The sequence below is a fragment of the Carassius carassius genome, chromosome 16 (assembly GCF_963082965.1).
Source record: "Carassius carassius chromosome 16, fCarCar2.1, whole genome shotgun sequence".
In the NCBI taxonomy this organism is placed as follows: Eukaryota; Metazoa; Chordata; class Actinopteri; order Cypriniformes; family Cyprinidae; genus Carassius; species Carassius carassius.
The window spans coordinates 14,793,463-14,811,130 of record NC_081770.1 but is presented as its reverse complement, the minus strand read 5'-3'; the positions used below and the strand labels follow the sequence as shown (position 1 = coordinate 14,811,130).

General features: G+C 35.3%; 1 protein-coding gene across 1 annotated transcript in view; it reads left to right on the top strand.

The window, feature by feature from the left end:
* Positions 1-17,668, top strand: part of LOC132159645 (stabilin-1-like) — a 35,576-nt gene that overhangs the window by 4,284 nt on the left and 13,624 nt on the right. The window contains exons 8-46 of the mRNA XM_059569218.1: positions 656-843; positions 934-1,064; positions 2,661-2,788; positions 2,903-2,979; positions 3,122-3,265; positions 4,204-4,341; positions 4,450-4,521; positions 4,609-4,722; positions 4,848-4,901; positions 6,181-6,261; positions 6,643-6,801; positions 6,957-7,019; positions 7,222-7,320; positions 8,166-8,252; positions 8,328-8,439; positions 8,568-8,754; positions 10,115-10,208; positions 10,409-10,564; positions 11,210-11,305; positions 11,447-11,542; positions 12,040-12,087; positions 12,213-12,340; positions 12,431-12,539; positions 12,619-12,696; positions 13,518-13,619; positions 13,722-13,826; positions 14,104-14,238; positions 14,320-14,448; positions 14,530-14,583; positions 14,678-14,791; positions 15,709-15,904; positions 15,998-16,093; positions 16,182-16,227; positions 16,306-16,385; positions 16,514-16,639; positions 17,005-17,078; positions 17,169-17,240; positions 17,340-17,459; positions 17,569-17,616. Coding sequence (XP_059425201.1) covers positions 656-843; positions 934-1,064; positions 2,661-2,788; positions 2,903-2,979; positions 3,122-3,265; positions 4,204-4,341; positions 4,450-4,521; positions 4,609-4,722; positions 4,848-4,901; positions 6,181-6,261; positions 6,643-6,801; positions 6,957-7,019; positions 7,222-7,320; positions 8,166-8,252; positions 8,328-8,439; positions 8,568-8,754; positions 10,115-10,208; positions 10,409-10,564; positions 11,210-11,305; positions 11,447-11,542; positions 12,040-12,087; positions 12,213-12,340; positions 12,431-12,539; positions 12,619-12,696; positions 13,518-13,619; positions 13,722-13,826; positions 14,104-14,238; positions 14,320-14,448; positions 14,530-14,583; positions 14,678-14,791; positions 15,709-15,904; positions 15,998-16,093; positions 16,182-16,227; positions 16,306-16,385; positions 16,514-16,639; positions 17,005-17,078; positions 17,169-17,240; positions 17,340-17,459; positions 17,569-17,616 — 4,136 coding nt within the window. The remainder of the gene's footprint in view (positions 1-655; positions 844-933; positions 1,065-2,660; positions 2,789-2,902; positions 2,980-3,121; positions 3,266-4,203; positions 4,342-4,449; positions 4,522-4,608; positions 4,723-4,847; positions 4,902-6,180; positions 6,262-6,642; positions 6,802-6,956; positions 7,020-7,221; positions 7,321-8,165; positions 8,253-8,327; positions 8,440-8,567; positions 8,755-10,114; positions 10,209-10,408; positions 10,565-11,209; positions 11,306-11,446; positions 11,543-12,039; positions 12,088-12,212; positions 12,341-12,430; positions 12,540-12,618; positions 12,697-13,517; positions 13,620-13,721; positions 13,827-14,103; positions 14,239-14,319; positions 14,449-14,529; positions 14,584-14,677; positions 14,792-15,708; positions 15,905-15,997; positions 16,094-16,181; positions 16,228-16,305; positions 16,386-16,513; positions 16,640-17,004; positions 17,079-17,168; positions 17,241-17,339; positions 17,460-17,568; positions 17,617-17,668) is intronic.

Genomic DNA, 17,668 nt, shown 5'->3' with positions numbered 1-17,668 from the left:
AAGGCAGGACGTCCCAGGTGAACAGACAGCACCATATTTCCCCAGCCGATTTATGACATTCAAAATTTCAAGCATTTTTTATCTTTCAAGTTCTCTGAAATGAAATTTTATTAAATATTTGCTTACATTTTCAAGAACACTGGATAAAGCCAGTTTCAAAATAGATGTTTAATTTTATAGACATACTAGAGTTAAAACTTTTTACAGAGGGGATTTTGGATATCTCTTTTTATCACTCCATAAATCAGAAAATACTGTCGACAGCCAGAAAATATATATTTTAACCATGTTTTTAGGAATAAAGTGTTGTATAAAAGCAAACGAATGATATATGAACAAACCCCACAGTAAAATCCTTCAGAATATAGATGGGAATAAAACTGTAAGTTTTGGTGTATGTGAATGCTACTGAAGTGGAGGAAAAACTCTTTTTGGACAAAACGGCTTTTAATATATGTGCTGTAATAGACACAAATGGATCAACTGCAATAACATTTTTGGATGTTTTCTTTCTACTAGTCTGAAACAACATGTAATGAAAATCCAAATAACGCCAAAATCTCAAAACTGAAAACAAAGCTTTTTCCTGTAGTGTCTTGACTTCAAGTTTCTCAACCCTAGTTCCTATGCCTCATCTGTTTCTATCCTGTTCCAGGTGTGTGTTCACAAGGAATTTGCGATGCTAACGCGAAGTGTTCATTTAGCGGTGGGAAGTTTCAGTGTGAGTGTGAAGAGGGATTCAAGGGAGACGGCCGACACTGCCTTCCCATCAACCCCTGCGAAACTAATAATGGGGGCTGTCCTGTAGAGTCCACTCTCTGTGAATTCACAAGCCCAGGGAAGGTGAGCAGTGCACTGTGGGATAGAATCTGAAACTAATGTTTGAGTTTAATGCATAATTGAATTATGAGTTCTGTGTGTGTTTCTCTCCAGTCGAAATGTGTTTGTTTGCCTGGAATGGCATCGTCCGACCCGTCGAAGGGCTGCACACAAAAATCGGCCTGCGCACCAGGTTCATGCCACGTCAGCGCCCGCTGCGAGACCAACTCAGACGGCATGCCCAGGTCTGTCCTGCTGCTTCCTTCATGATAACATGACAAAGGCAGCTTTCACTTCCTTCAACACCACCACTGTAATGACTGAGAGAATCTTACAAAACCTGTCCAACTCCATCTAGGTCATATTTCACCCCCAACAATAAGATTATTGAAAATTATTCATATTTTCGATCATTTCAATATTAAATTTTTTTATGATATTTAAACTGTTTCCCCCCAAACTTTTCCTCCTGCATTGTCTTTAAATAATTAAATAAGCTTTATTTATTTTTTTATTTTTTTAACAGCATTAAAACTACAATGAAATGCTCTTTAGCATCAAATATTTTCTGGATCTTCTCTGTTTTTGTGTTCTCCATCTGTCAAAGGACATTTCAAATGTTTTATATTGTAAATAAATGCTGAATTGTATTAATACAAATTTATTGTATTAAAGTAATTACAGTCTAAAGATAATTATTTAAACATCTAGATGCATAACAGGAATGTTAAAAGCAAAAAATTTAGAGGTTTTTTTGTCTGTGCTGCAATGTTTTTTTAAATTTAAGAAATTATATTTAGTTTAATGAAAATAAAGCATATTTTTCAGAACATTGCAATTTTTGGAACTGGTTTAAATATAAATCAGCATAAATTAAGATTAATTTGTTTATTAATTTTGTATGCATCATATAAAAAAAATCATTAGAATTAAGCACATTTCGCACTAAACTCTAATCACCATAATGCAGATAAATCTAAAATTCAATATTGTAATTTGAAATGCATTATTTAAAAATATATATATTTAAAGTATTTAAACAGCATGATATTGTTGTGCCACTTATTATTTACACATATGGATGAATTACACTAATATAAAAGAAAAAGAATATAGAAGAAAGAACATTATCGTAATTTTGAATAATGTTGAAATGCAAAAATGTATTTAAAACAATTTGAAATTAAAGACAATTAAAGATGTCCACCCATTACTTTGTCTATAAGGGGAAAATGTAGCAGTAGTGAGCAAAAAAGCAATTCATATGGCCTTTATTACCTTTTAAGTACTAGTAGGCTACTAAATATTATTATTATTTGTTCTTAAGGGGAGGTTCTTAAACATGAAAAACTGAACACCACTTCCCTGAACATTATGGAAATGTTATGTAGATGTTGCATTAACTACTCAATGGCTCTCCTTGGAAGAAACATTCATGTATGATATCTTTTACACACATCGGTGTAGTAATATTCTGAATCGTGTTGATTAGGATATTATTGGTAAAAAATAACCAAATCCCTTATGAAAATGACCATGGTTTTATTATAGTAAAAGTGTAGTAACCATGATTTTTTGACACATTGATTACCATTTGTATAACCACAGTTTTACTACAAATACCAGCGTAGCGTAGCAAAAGCATGGTTAATTTGGTTTTACTATAGTAACCATGATTTCTTTGGTTTTATCTGTCATAAAACCATGGTTGTTTTCATAAGGGATGACCCTGTCAAGAGATCACTACTGAGAGGTTCTGTCGCGTCATGAATAGCTGGGATGTTTCTCTCAGATACTCGCAGAAGGCCAGGGCTATAAACCGAGACGTTTGATTCTTTCAGCTGCAGCTGCAATGCTCAGCAGATCGGCGATGGCAGACGTTGCTATGGTAACCTGATGGAGCGAGTTCTGGAGCTGGACAGAGAGGGCGGTCAGGCAGGAAACCTCACTGGAAGCGTTCGGTTCTTTGGTGCGTCCGCAGAGATCACCAGACCTGCTTTCCCACCCTTTTTTTCTCATCCAACATTGAGTGAACAATTGAGTTTGTTTCATTAGTTTGAAAGCAGTGTGTTGTGTTTTTCAGAGCAAGCGTGTGAGTTCACACTCAGCCAGCACGGCCCGTTCACTGCGTTCATTCCTGCGGGACAGAATCCTTTCCAAGTGGGTTGAAGCAGACTCAAAAACACCCAAACAGTGGCCTGGCAGTTTGTGTTTCACATCCTCATAATGTTTCCTGTTTTTTTTGTGTGTGACAACTTCCTGTTTGTTGCGAGCAGATGTTTACATGTGCTGTGCTCTTCAGACGCTTACAGGAAAGTCCTCGACCGGCGTCCTGAATGAAGTGTGCAAAAATCACCTCATCCTCGGACAGAAACTCTACACTGATCTGGAGGGAAAAGACATGTGGATGTACGGAGGAGAAAAAATCCGATTCAAAACAAAAAAGGTGTCCATCCATCCATCCATCCATCCATCCATCATACATTTTTCCATCCTTGCATCCATCCATCCGTTCTGTCGATCTATCGTTCTATCTATCTATTGTTCTGTCATTCTATCATTCTATTATTATCGAGATCATTCTTTAAATGTCTATTATTCTGTCTATCATACTAGTTACCATTCTACACCAGTCATTCTATCTATTCTATCTGTCATTCTCTTTGAGGTGCTGTCTATCTTAGTATCTACCATTCCACCTATCATTCTATCATTCTATTGATCGTTCTGTGATTGTCTACTATTTTAACATTCCATCTGTTATCATTTACATTGTTCTATCATTCTATCAATCGTTATATCATACTATCTATCATTCTTTCTATTGTACTGACATTGGGTCATTCTACATCAGTCGTTCTTTTGTTCTGTCTATCACACTATCATTCTTTATAACATTCTATCTGTCGTTCGATTTTATTGTCTACCATTCATTCTGTTGTTCTTTATATCATTCTATCATTTTATCGATTGCTCTGCCCATTATACTGTTTATATATATTTCTTTTCATTCTTTATATCGTTCTATTCTTCTATTGTTCCATCTGTCAATCTGTTGTTCTATCATTCTTCATATTGTTCTGTCTACAGTATTGTCTTCCATTTTTTTTGTCAATCCATCATATTATACTATTTACCATTCTGTCTATCGTTCTGTCAGTTTGTCTCTCTATCATACTCCACATTGTTCTATTTTACAATGTATTGTTCTTTCTATTGTGTTATCTAAAACGCTGTCAATCTGTCTGTGGTTCTATTTTTCTTTATATTGTTTTGACACTATCTGTGTCTGTCTATTGTTCTGTCCATCTTTCTCTCATCAGTCTATTTTTTCTGTCTGATCTATTCATGTATTCATCCATTGATTTGTGCACGTGTCTGCAGCACTTTATCCTGATGAGGGATCCAGACGTGTTGTTTACTATACTTGAGAGCGATATCCCAGCATCCAACGGAATAATTCATATAATTGACAAGCCCTTTACTCTTGCTCATATCGAGTCTTCAAACAACAACATAGAGGTACAGCCGTTCAACCTGTTTTACAAGCAGCTGATCTAATAATATCTGGTGAATGACATACAGCACCGACCTCAACACCCTCTAATGTAGATGTTCTAATGTGTCAAGTTCTCCTCAAAGACCATCGGGGAGATTTTCAGAGAGGATGACAGGTTCAATCGATTCCTGTCTCTGGTTGATGTGAGTGATCTCCTCTCGTGCTCCTTTTCTGCATTTCACAGCTGAACCCAAGCATTGAGGACATTTTATTTTCTCTTTCTGTTGCAGAATTGTGGAACCCTGTTGCCTTTCAGAGGTTCAGGTCCACTTACAGTGTTTGTTCCAACCAACACAGCCATAGACAAATCCAGAGATGGAAGTTTTACGTACATGCTGAAAGACGTGAGCTGCCATTACATAAATAACATTCAGAACAAATATTTACTCAGTGTTTTAATCAAATCTTTAGGATATTCATATATTTGCTCATATAACACACACTGATTGTTCATCTCTTTGTTTTAAAGGCCAGACCAAAGCTTCAGATGCTTCTGAAGCACCATATGTTCTCCCAGGCCGCTGTAAGTCTCCTTTGACATACAAAATCATTTCCCACAGTTAATTTGACTTTAAAATGAGGCATTTATGAACGTTGCTTCCTATGAAATGGTTTGACGAATGCAATTTCCTTGAAATTGGAAATTGGAGAAGCACATATTTGCTTTTCGTCACACCTCCAAAGCTATGATTTACTGCATGCTTTTCGTAAGAATGAAGCTAGCATTTAGAAAGCAATACTTTTGGACCATTTTCCAACCACTTTTTCAGAAGGTAGCTGTATTTGTCAGTGTCTAGCAATACATGCTAACAGGAAAAGCTAATGGACATTAATTCAAATCTTTTTAAAATCATTAATTTAGGATTTAAGTGCAATATAATGTTTAGGTCAGTGAGTTTTAAAGGGGTCATAGGATGCTACATGCACTTTTGCAAGTTGTTTGAACTGAAATGTGTGTTGGCAGTGTGTATACACAACCACCTTATAATGATATCAATCCATTTTTTTTTTATCTACAAAAATCTTTAACCCTTTCTCTAATCAAGCTGATCTCAGATTCCAGTCTGTGTGAAGTCACAAAAACAGGCCCCTCCCACGATAGTTTGATTGACAGTAGTGTTTGAGCACAGACTGGACTGTTGTCTTACCTTAAACCCGCCCTGAGTGAGCTGTCATCAGTCCACCACAAGAATGTCTCCTAAGCGATCGAGGAGTTTTATTGATAGATGAAATAATGAACATAGCAATCGTCATTTACTCCTGACATCTGAGGAGTCATAGGTTGCATTTGTTTCTGAAGTGAATGTGCCTCCGATCTACCTAAATGCGTTCATGTTTCCGCTGATCATTCGTGATCCAGCTTTACCTACAGAATAAGTATGTAAGTTTTTTTTAATGAATCTTTGCAAAAAGCTTTTCCTAATTATGTGCTAATTAGCAAGTTTCACGATGAAAGCAGTCCCTCAGAGAGCAGCTCAGAAGAGAGGGGCGGGGTCAGCAGAGCTCATTAACATTTAAAGGAAAATGCTACAGAACGACTTGCTCTGAAAAGAGCAATTTTTGACAGAGTAAAAAGGTGTTTTATACACTACCAATGGGAAATTTTAACCAAACTATGTAATAGACTTTTCATTAAGACTCTAAAGAATCATACCAACTTGTGGAAAATGGGCATCCGATGACCCCTTTAAAATAATATTAAATGTATGTTTGTCTCAAACCAGCACATTTGGTGAAATTTTTGGCCCAGTTCATAGTTGGGAAATGAATAACATACATCATGTCAAATATCTTTGCCTTAGGTCACTGTGGACCAACTTGCTAGCATGTCTGAGATTACAACAATGGCCAATGAGATCTTAAGGATCAATGCCTCTGAGGATGTAAGTGAATGTGCTTTTATTATTGCATTGGCTGTAACTCCTGATGAGAATGAGACATTTTTATGAAATTTGGTACAATTATGTTGGGCCTCATTCTGTTTTTGAATTAAAATTAAAATTAAATGTATGCATTTAGCAGACACTTTTATCCAAAGCGACTTACAGTGCATTCAGGCTATCAATTTTTACCTATCATGTGTTCCCGGGGAATCGAACCCCCAACCTTGCACTTGATAAAGCAATGCTCTACCAATTGAGCTACAGGAACACGATGAAATGAAAAATGAAAATGAAACATTTGGTGACAAAGTGACATTGTAATAATGGGAAATCTAAAAATGTCAGAACTGTTGGTTTTACGCTCTCTCACTCAATCCACAGGGAAGAGTCTTCCTGGGCGACAAAGGGATACCTCTCGAAACAAAAGATATTGTCGCATCTAATGGAATCATACACCTAATTGATGGACTTCTTGTACCTTCCTCTATAGTTCCCATAATGCCCCATCGGTGTGACCTTAATGGGAGCAGGATCTCTATCGTAGGTGCCCTTTTATGTGTGACTACACATAGTTGTTGCTAGCAAAACAAATATTCAACACCATAATTCTATTCAACATAATTCTATGGATAATAAAACATCTCCGCAACAAGTTTCATTATGAATTCTGTGAAAAATTTTGCTTCTTTTCAAAGGGTACCTGTGTCAGATGCAGCCATATCCATGAAACACAATGTCCGCCTAGAAGTGTTGCTCTGGTATAAGATTTTTCAATTATTTATAAACTATAGAAGCAATTAACATATTTATAATCGATACATACTTATTAAAATACATTTTAAATGAATGTATTTTCAAAATTACAAAAACCAATGGAGAAAATCTAAACATCAGCACTGTTTACAGCAGAGCTGCATCATTTATTGACCCAAACACTGCATCGGGGCTTTTTTCACCTAGGCAAATCATTTAAGAGGCTGCGAACCAATTCCTGATCGCCAATGGTCGTATTCTTCACTTGAGGAAGGCTGTGCCAAATACTGCAACATTACTGAGAGGGTATGAAAACAAGGTCTCAGATTCCACATGCAAACACAACATTCCATAAATGTCTGCAATTGTTGCCAAATTTTAAAAACTCCATTAGTTTTATACAAAATAGTTTTTTGACTGTAACTTATAAACCTTTCAAGACAGATCTATACAAAATAGTTTTTTGACTGTAACTTATAAACCTTTCAAGACAGATCTATACAAAATAGTTTTTTGACTGTAACTTATAAACCTTTCAAGACAGATCTACTATATGCTACAAGGTTAATCATCAATCATATATACTTCACATGAAGCCATCAACCTGCATTATTTAATTTTTTTTTTTTAAAGTAATCCCATTTAGCGGCAGAACTCATGATGAAAAACTACATTACCCATGATTCTGTACAAAACATACCACAAGAGTTTGTACATAGATGCATATTTTGCAATAAACTCAAAATATATTGTTTCTACTGATATAATCAACAACTTTAAATGAGTAGTTTTAGATTTCAGTATTGTTTAATTTGATTATGTCATTCGCAGTGGTTCATGGGATTGTAGTTCCGTTAAATACACAGTCTTGTACCTTTGTCTTTTTGCCCATTTTTTATTTTTTAGCTTCAAATCAAAGTTTGCAATGTTGTGATTCTTCTCGTGACTAGCTGGCTTGTTTCACGGTTTGTAACTTTTTTAATGAAGATTTATGACTTTTAAAAAATTATTTGGGGGAAAAATTAATAGCAAAAATGCTTCTGGAACCAATGCCACTGAAAACGTGGGTGGGCACTAATGCACTCATTTCTAACCAATTATCTGTATGAATATGGAAGTTTTTGAGACGTGTGAAATCTTGTTTATTTTAGACACCACAGTGTTGCAGTGGTTTCTATGGGCCAGACTGTAAACCATGCATTGGGGGTTTCCAGCACCCTTGTTATGATAAAGGGACTGTAAGTATACAAAATGTACTCACTATGGTCGTGACTGGATATTTTGGCGTTTATTTGTCTAATGTCTATTCGTAGTGTTTTGACGGCATCAATGGGAACGGCTCCTGTAAATGTGAACCAGCGTTTACAGGTGTAGCCTGTCACCTCTGCTCAAACCCCAACAAACATGGAGAGAACTGTGATGAAGGTGAAGTTATATACCTTATATACTTTCATAATGCCTCCTTCTGTCTCTTTGTCCAAAGCGTAGCTCTGCTAGTACAGTACCAGCATCCGTGACCTTCTCCTCTGCTCGTGCTCTGTTTGCTGCTGTAGACTGCCGCTGTGTCCATGGCGTGTGTGATAACAGACCTGGCAGTATGGGGGTGTGTAGGAGAGGATCCTGTCAGGAGGGCTTTTCAGGGGAGTTTTGTGACCAGACCCCCACACCCTGCAATTCAGACGGTGTCCTCGAGCACTGCCACATTCACGCTAAATGTGTCTACAACAATGATCAAACCATGTTAGTGTCACTTGAGCATAATGTGTAGATCATTGTAGACTGCAATCTGGTATTTTATTTTAAATTTTTGCTTTATTAATCTATTCAATTTTTTTAGCTTAGAAAAAATTATATATATACAGTACAGACCAAAAGTTTGGAAACATTACTATTTTTAATGTTTTTGAAAGCAGTTTCTTCTGCTCATCAAGCCTGCATTTATTTGATCAAAAATACAGAAAAAACTGTAATATTGTGATATATTATTACAATTTAAAATAATTGTTTTTAAATGTATTATACTTTAAATTATCATTTATTTCTGTGATGCAAAGCTGAATTTTTAGGATCAATATCACATGATCCTTTAGAAATCATTCTAATATGATGATTCATTATCAAAGTTGGAAACAGTTCCGCTGCTTAATATTTTTTCAGAACATGTGATATTTTTTTAGGATACTTTGATGAATAAAAAGTAAAAAAAAAAAAAGAAGCTATGTTTTTAAAATATAAATATTTAACACAAGGATGTGTTAAATTGATAAAAAGTGATAGTAAAGAAAATATATTATTAGAATATATATTATTAGAATTTTTTTTTATTTTGAATAAATGCAGTTCTTTTTAACCGTTTATTCATCAAATATATTAGACAGCAGAACTGTTTCCAACACTCATAATAAATCAGAATATTAGAAAGATTTCTAAATGATCATGTGATAGACCGGATGTCACATGTGACACTGAAGGCTGGAGAAATTATGCTGAAAATTCAGCTTTGCATCACAGGAATAAATTATTTCTTTTAAGTATATTCAAATAGAAAACTATCATTTTAAGTTGTAACTATATTTCACAATATTACTGTTTTTTTCTGTATTTTTGATCAAATAAATGCAGGCTTGATGAGCAGAAGAAACTTCTTTCAAAAACATAAAAAGTAGTAATGTTTCCAAACTCTTGGTCTGTACTGTGTATATATATATATATATATAGACACATACAACACAATACTTTCAACTCTGCAGTGCATATTTTATTTTATTACTTTTTTATTTTATTGGACATGCATTTGGCAAATATTTATTTATTTCTTTTTAGAAGTAAATTTTATTTATTTAGTTTAGTTTAGACAAAATGTTTAGCAAATATTTAACTTTTTTTTTACTTTTACTCTGCAATGCACATGCATGGTTTGTTTTGTTTTGTTTCATTTTCTTTTTTGTCTCGTTTTGTTTCTCATCTTATCTCATCAACCCAGTACTTTTACTACAGTGCCCACTGAGGCAAGCATGTCAGTAATGCCAGTTTATGTTCTGACTTATTAATCGCCATCAATCTTTGACATGTTATTGATATATCGTCCATTGTGCTATAGGTGTGTTTGTCTGCCTGGATACGATGGAGATGGTTACACCTGCACTAAAACCAATCCCTGCCTCCAGCCTCAAAGAGGAGGCTGCCATGTCAATGTGAGACAGATGTTTATTTCCCTTTTCCAGGCTTTAGCACTCACATGTAGAAATCGGAAGTGATGTCTGCCTATTTTTTCATTGGCTAGGCCTGTGTTTTTCAACCATAATAAGACTAAAGAAATCTGATTATTCTGATCAGATTAAATAATTCTAATTATAAAAGTAATAATTTTGATTTTAACTTTTTTGTTTTATAGGCCAGATGTATGTATGATGCAGGAAAGGTGAACTGTGTTTGTATGGAAGGATGGACAGGCGATGGACGTCTGTGTGTGGAAATCAATAACTGCTTGAGTGAGAGCCGTGGTGGATGTCATAAAAATGCAGAATGCACATTCACTGGACCAGGACAGGTAATACTGAACAAGCTGTGAGGATACAGTTAACCTGTAGGACAGAAAAATCACAAAAATATCACTGGAGCTCCTGTTTGAAAGTCTTTTGCATCTTGGAGTTTCCCACATGTCTTCTCTAGCCCTCATTATGCTCTTCGTCAATTTGACATAAACACATTTATTAGTTTTGGAAAATTCTCATTAGGTTTTTCTTGAAATTGCGTTCCTGTTTTCACATTTACGCACAATAATTTTGTTATGCCAGTTTTTCAGATACGTACCTCAGCATTTATACTATCGATAGATGATTTTATTTCAATACATTTGTCAATACATACAAACATTTATGAATATATACAAGCTGTGTTGACACATCCATTTTTATTTGTTCTTGCATGCAAATTTTGTTTGGAATCAAAACAATGATCCCATGATTTTTTACAGTTTTACAGAAAATATTTTTATTTTCATTTTTTAAAGGTTTGATTTTAAAGGTTTACTATTTTTTTTTCTCCAAAGGAATTTTAATAGAAAAATCTGAGCCTTCAATTATTATTATTCAATTATTACTTCAATAAAACATAATTGAGAACTTAAGTATGAAAGAAAAATTACTATTATAAACCCAGAACTGGGTTTTGTTTAACCTATTTCTCTGTTTAGAATGAATGTAGCTGCATGAAAGGCTACATGGGAGATGGCGTCGTCTGTAACGTCGTCAACCCCTGTTTGTCAGATAACGGAGGCTGCCATTCTCTGGTCTGTATTTCATGCTTGCAGATCTTTTAAATACATCTGTACATCTCTGAACAACCTGTCAAAATATGAATGCTGGTGAAATTATATTTATATGTAAGAGCTAGCATGTAATTTGGCGTAACAGTATGATAATGTGTTCAGGCCACGTGTAAATTAAAGAGCCCAGGAATACGTGAATGTGTGTGCCGAAGCGAATATGAAGGCGATGGACTCACATGTTACGGAAACATGCTTGTGGTAAGATGACGCTTTAATGCATTTAATTGTAAAGTTGTAAATTAGTTAGCAACAACATTGTTTTTAGGCTTTTAAAATAAAAAAAAGGTCTAGTAATAAATAATAGCAATTTTTTAAATGTTTTACATTTTATTTAAATTATTAAATGTTAGTGCGAAGAACGAAACTTATATAAAACAAGCATAATTGTTTTCCATTATTTTTTTTATCACACACCATACACAAACCATAAACATTCAAAATTGTATTTTGACTGAAAAACAGCATACAATTCTATCAGTTAGAAAGAGATTTCATTGAAAAAGGGACATTTTTTTGTTGTTATTTTTAAATGAACAACAAAAGCTCAAAACACAAATAAAATACCTTCAATATACTTCATATATTCAATTTCCAAACACAAAACACTTTGAATATAACATATGGACTCATACACAACTGTGATTTGTTCCTAAAAACTGATTTTAATCAATTTTCATTATTGTTTTTATTTTCAGCAACTAGATGGAAACGCTGAGTTTTATAATTTCAACAGCTTACTTCTAGTAAGTTCATCTTTACCCCAGTAAACTGTCAATTAATTAATTTACAATAATATTTTAGTAACAATGCGAGTATGAAAACAACTAATATAAATAATATAATACAACATTTCTGTGTTCATCTGTAGAGGCACAAAGTGATTGACAGCGACAGCAGAGTCACAGCTTTGGTTCCATCTAAAGCTGCTTTCAAAAACCTCAGCAATTCAGAGGCGTCGTTTTGGTTTGACTATTACAGGGTTCCTCACCTTCTGCAGTAAGTGTTTGGATCGATATCACAAACTGATTTCTGAGGTTTTTAAAAAACATCTAATAAATGCATTTTTCATTTGCAATTTCTGTCTAGAGTCCATTTTTTAGATGGGATATACACCTCTGAAAACTTACAGCAGCTGGTTGGTAAAACGGTACAGACTCTAGGAAAGACTAAATGGGAGGTCAATAGCAATGGCAAGGTAACTGTCCCACCACTCATACCTTAAAGTTGCCATCTTTAACTGCTCTGATGTGACCTGTTAACCGTCATGTTCCCAGGAGCTCATGATCGGCAATGCTACCATCCTCGCTCCGGACCTCAAGACAATAAATGGGTGCATTCACATCATTGACACGGTAATATAATTTAAAGCAAAGATTATGTCTGTGTTTTTTTTTTTTTAAATCAAAAGTTTTAAACTTTGTTTTAATTTACAATAAGTGAGAACATTTGTTGGAGTTGTAGTCACAACAGACAGGGTCAAACACGAGCAAACAATAACATCCGAGGCACAGGCAAAAGAATAATCCACAAGACAGGCGATGGTCAGGGCAGGCAGCAATAAATCAAAAACAAGGTAATAGTCCAAGGATCAAAACATGAGGAAGGCAAAATCTAGGAAACATGGAAGGGCTGAACATTTAATCACCAATGAAGACAGATTGTGTGTGTGCTACTTTTAAAGTTTTTCTAATGTGAGACAGCTGTGAACTGATGATAAGATATAATGAGTGACAGGTGATGCAACTGATGACTAGGTGCAAAAGACGGGAAAGGTACGCAAGACGGGACCTTTTAATCATTTTTATTTGCAAGAGTGTTCCAAAAAACATCTATTGAGTAATCTAGAGTGAGTAATGCAATGCAAATATTCACATTTGGTCTTAGGTGTGAACACACTTTAAGAACATGTACTGTATAACACCTTAGTAATTGCATAGCAAAAACAAAACTTACATTAAAAACATGTAGAATGCCTTTGCAACTGCATAGCAATGCTCTAAAACATTAGAGAAATTATTAGCAATGCCTGAAATTTTTTCTCCATAAACTCTAAACCCTGATTTCCTTCTTAAAATTATCTGGCCTAGTTTGGCCATATTAATTCACTTTGTCTCTGAAATATGGAACATTTCTTAATTGTCTTACATTTTTACTGTAACAAATTTGCTTACAGGTTCTTCGACCTGCTCTCTCTGATTTCCCTCCACCTCCTCCTAGTTTGATGGAGTTCCTGAACAAAACACCAGAATTTAGCCTTTTCAGGCAGGCGGCTCTGGTGTGTTTGATCTAGAAATATAACTTACTCTGTTTTCAAGGACTGTACAAGAGTTACAGAATAACTTTGTTACATAAACATAGTTGTCTCTGTTTTTTTTAGCTCTACAACTTGGAAAAAAATATCCCAACTAGAGAATACACCATTTTTGTCCCAAATGACAGTGCCATGCAAGAGTACCTGAAAAAAACCAACTCGACACAACTGGTTAGTGGAACATTTGAAATAATGCTAGATACTCATACTCTAGGGCATTGGTCTTAAACTCAATTCCTGGAGGGCCACAGCTCTGCACATTTTAACTCGAACCCTAATCAAACACCCCCAATCAAGCTCTTCAGAATTAATAGAAACGTCCTAGCTGGTTGGAGCTAAACTATGTAGAGCTGTGGCCCTCCAGGAATTGAGTTTGAGACTACTGCTCTAGTGAGACACACTAGTCTCACTCATAAAATGAACTGATGAAAGTGTCTCTTTTCAACAGAGCCTAGACGTCATAAAATATCACATAATTCTAGGCGAGCAACTGTTTCCTGAACACTTGGGCAATGGACTTTTCAAAAACACGTTTTTGGAAAATGGCACTCAGATCATGTTTTTTGTGGACATTGATAATCAGGTATTGCACAACCAACAATAGCTCACATTCTGTACAACACTTAGATGAAACTAGTCAAGACTAACTAGTCCTAAACTCCAGACAATGGCCAATGACGTTCCCATTAACGGAAGCTTCACTGAGACGAGGCATGGCACTGCGTTCGGGATCCCACGTGTCTTAGACCTCCACAAGAACCACTGCAGTAAAGATGTGATTTTAAAGATTTCTGTAAGTTTCTATTTGAATTTTATATGGTGAATCTCAAAGTGGCATATGGACAACGTCAAGGAACGTTTGCTTTCTTTGCAGGGTCGCTGTGGAGATTGTACCGCTGAACCTAAATGCCTCTATAATGCCAAACCTGTAAGATGATGTAGAGTCCTTTGTTTTTTTAGTTTAACGTTTATGTGAATTTTATGATGCATCTTACTTAATTTTATGATGTTCATTTCTTCAGATACAACCAAAGTACCCTCAAAATATGAAGTCAAACTGTAAATACAGGACAAGAGTTGGGAAAAAGAGAGTTAGTGTGCCAGGATGTCAAATTGACTGCTTGAGAACAACAAAGGTACCTCATTTTTTACTTTTTAACATAAGAAGCATACTAAACAAGTTCAAAAACTCAGATGCAACTAATTTTCCAATGCTTTCCAACATTCATGGTCATGTTGTACATACTTGAGGGAACTCAGACCTGAGTTCCGTTTCGGATCCTTCTATTTCAAATAGGAATGAAATCTGTTGAGAGGTTTCTGTCCCTCCACTGAAGTCCAGGTTACCAAATCTTTGAAGATCCAAAAAGGCCACAAAGGCATCATAAAAAGAAATCGTATCAAGGAGTTTAGTCCAAATCTTGTGCAGAGATTGGAACACTTTATATCAGGGGTGTCCAATCCTATTTCCAGGGCCACTGTCCTAAATATTTAGCTCCAACCAGCCTCCAAGACATTTTTTCTGGAAGTTTCTAATGTGTCTGAAAACCTTGATTATTTGTGTTTAAGTAGGTTCGGAGCTGAACTCTGCAGGAACACGTTTGGACACCCCTGCTTTATATCTTAATATATTTTGTATTCATTAAATTAACTATTTTTCTTCTTGATTTCAAACTGACCTAGATCTATCCACAGCCTCATAAAAAAATTGTACAAAATTGCTGTTAAACAGTTTATTATTCAGGTAGCTATAAACATGCTGATACTTGCTCCTCAAGATATCTTCCGAACTGTTCCTCGGTTTGGACGAAAACTAACTAAATAATATTATATATTAGTCTTTGCTACAGTGCCCGCTTGTGGTAACAGTGAAAATGCAAGTCATTATTCCTCTCTGAACACTACAGTGTGTAAAATCAAGATTACGTAGCTAGAGATTCCTGCAATTAGGTATTTCAGGCCAGAGTGTTATGTAATGATAGTAGTGTTTACACTTCTAAATTCAGATTCAAAGCTGTTTCAGATTCAAACTTCATGATAACTTTCTTCTAAGGACCATTCCTGCTGTCCGGGATACTTTGGGAATGATTGCTCCAAATGTCCTGGGAGTGTAAATAACTGGTGCTCCAACAACGGTCAATGCAAGGATGGGTTGTCTGGCAGTGGGGAGTGTCTCTGTAATGAGGGCTTCCACGGAACGGCCTGTGAGATGTGTGAACCTGGGAGATATGGAAAAGACTGCAAGTCTGGTAACATCTACAAGCAATATTTTAATTATACAGTCTTTGTGTAGGCATCTTGTTGAAGCCTTATTCAACAAACCCTTGGTTTTCATTTGACAGAATGCCATTGTGAACATGGCAAATGTTTGGATGATATGGAGGGAAATGGGCAGTGCATTTGTTTCAAAGGTTGGAAGGGAGTGAATTGCTCTGTTGGTCAGTATTAATGTCAAACTTATTTTATGTCAGATAGCATGTTGCTCACCTCTGTGCACTTGACGTCATAAACTTTTCTCAATTTCAGTGGTAGTTAATGATGCCTGTGGTGGAGTTTGTGATGTCAATGCCAAGTAAGTATAGAAAACATAAATATAAGAAACATTTTTAACACATTCATCACTGTTTGTAATGCACCATTTTTCTTCCAGCTGTATCTCAGGAGGTTCAGGAGCTCCTCCATCTTGTTCCTGCATAGCTGGTTATAAGGGTAATGGGACATTTTGCAAAGGTGTGTTTGTGGTTCTTTGTTAAGTTTGTCATTGAAGTTTTTTTTTGCCTCAGTGAAATCAAAATTCACCTTGTTAACTTTCCCAAAACACATTCCGGGTCTTATTGTGAATTATTTGTGTTCCACAGAATTTGACCCATGTACCACAAACCACGGAGGATGTTCCATAAATGCAAACTGCAAAAAAACATCACCTGGTGAAAGAAGCTGTACATGTAATGCTGGCTACATTGGTGATGGGGTTATGTGTCTTGGTAAATGTGTGATTTATGTCCTTTAATGTCTAAATGGGTAGCGTGGTCTAGTGGATGCATGGAATTTGTGTTTTAGATTTGATTTATAAATCATCTCTCAAAGCATTTGTGCAACATTTGTCAATTTAGCATTTAAAATCTTCATTGATCCTTTTTGTGGTGTTTTTATTCAGTTGGTCTTAGCCTGCTTTTTATTCTTTCTTTGATTTTAATTTAGTATCATAATCAGCCTTGATTAAGATTTTTTTGTACTATGTGATATGTGCTTAGAATGTCCTCCAGGGCTCTGTATTGGCCTCAATTATCAGTTTTGCATTTGTATGCATTTACTTGTTTAAAGCAGTGTAATTGTGTTTTCACTACAGAATTTGATGCCTGCTTAGTGGACAATGGAGGATGTGACAAAAATGCTTTATGTATGAAAACTGGACCAAACAGGGTTTGTGTCAATGATTTTAGCACATGCTTAATAACAAATGTTAACATTACGAAGTAAACATTAAGATGTTGAACATTATATTTGTTTCAGGTTGCATGTGCATGTAAGCCTGGGTTTATTTCTCAAGGTCATAGATGTCTGGCAGTTAATCCTTGCCGGAAGGTAAGAGAATTCATAAACAATATTACAGCAAATAATTGTATTAAATCATCATCTGATATTAGGTATTTTTGTATGCAAAACATTTATATTTTATCACAGAATAATGGTGGTTGCAATATTAATGCTGTTTGCAAATACCTCGGGGATGGGGAACGTAATTGCACATGCTACATTGGCTACAAAGGGGATGGTTTTAATTGTGCAGGGACTGTCAGTAGAGTAAGTATCCTTTGAGATTAATTTTAGGATAATTAATAATGACAAATGACAAAACATGAGAAACAATAACTTCTGCTTTTCAAATGAATCTTATAATTGTTTATTGCAGGAGCTTCTTCGTATGCCTGAGGCAGCTTGGTTGAGAAGAAATATTGGTGTAAGTTCACATTTCAATTTTTGAGAGAATATTGTAATTTCTTGATATATTT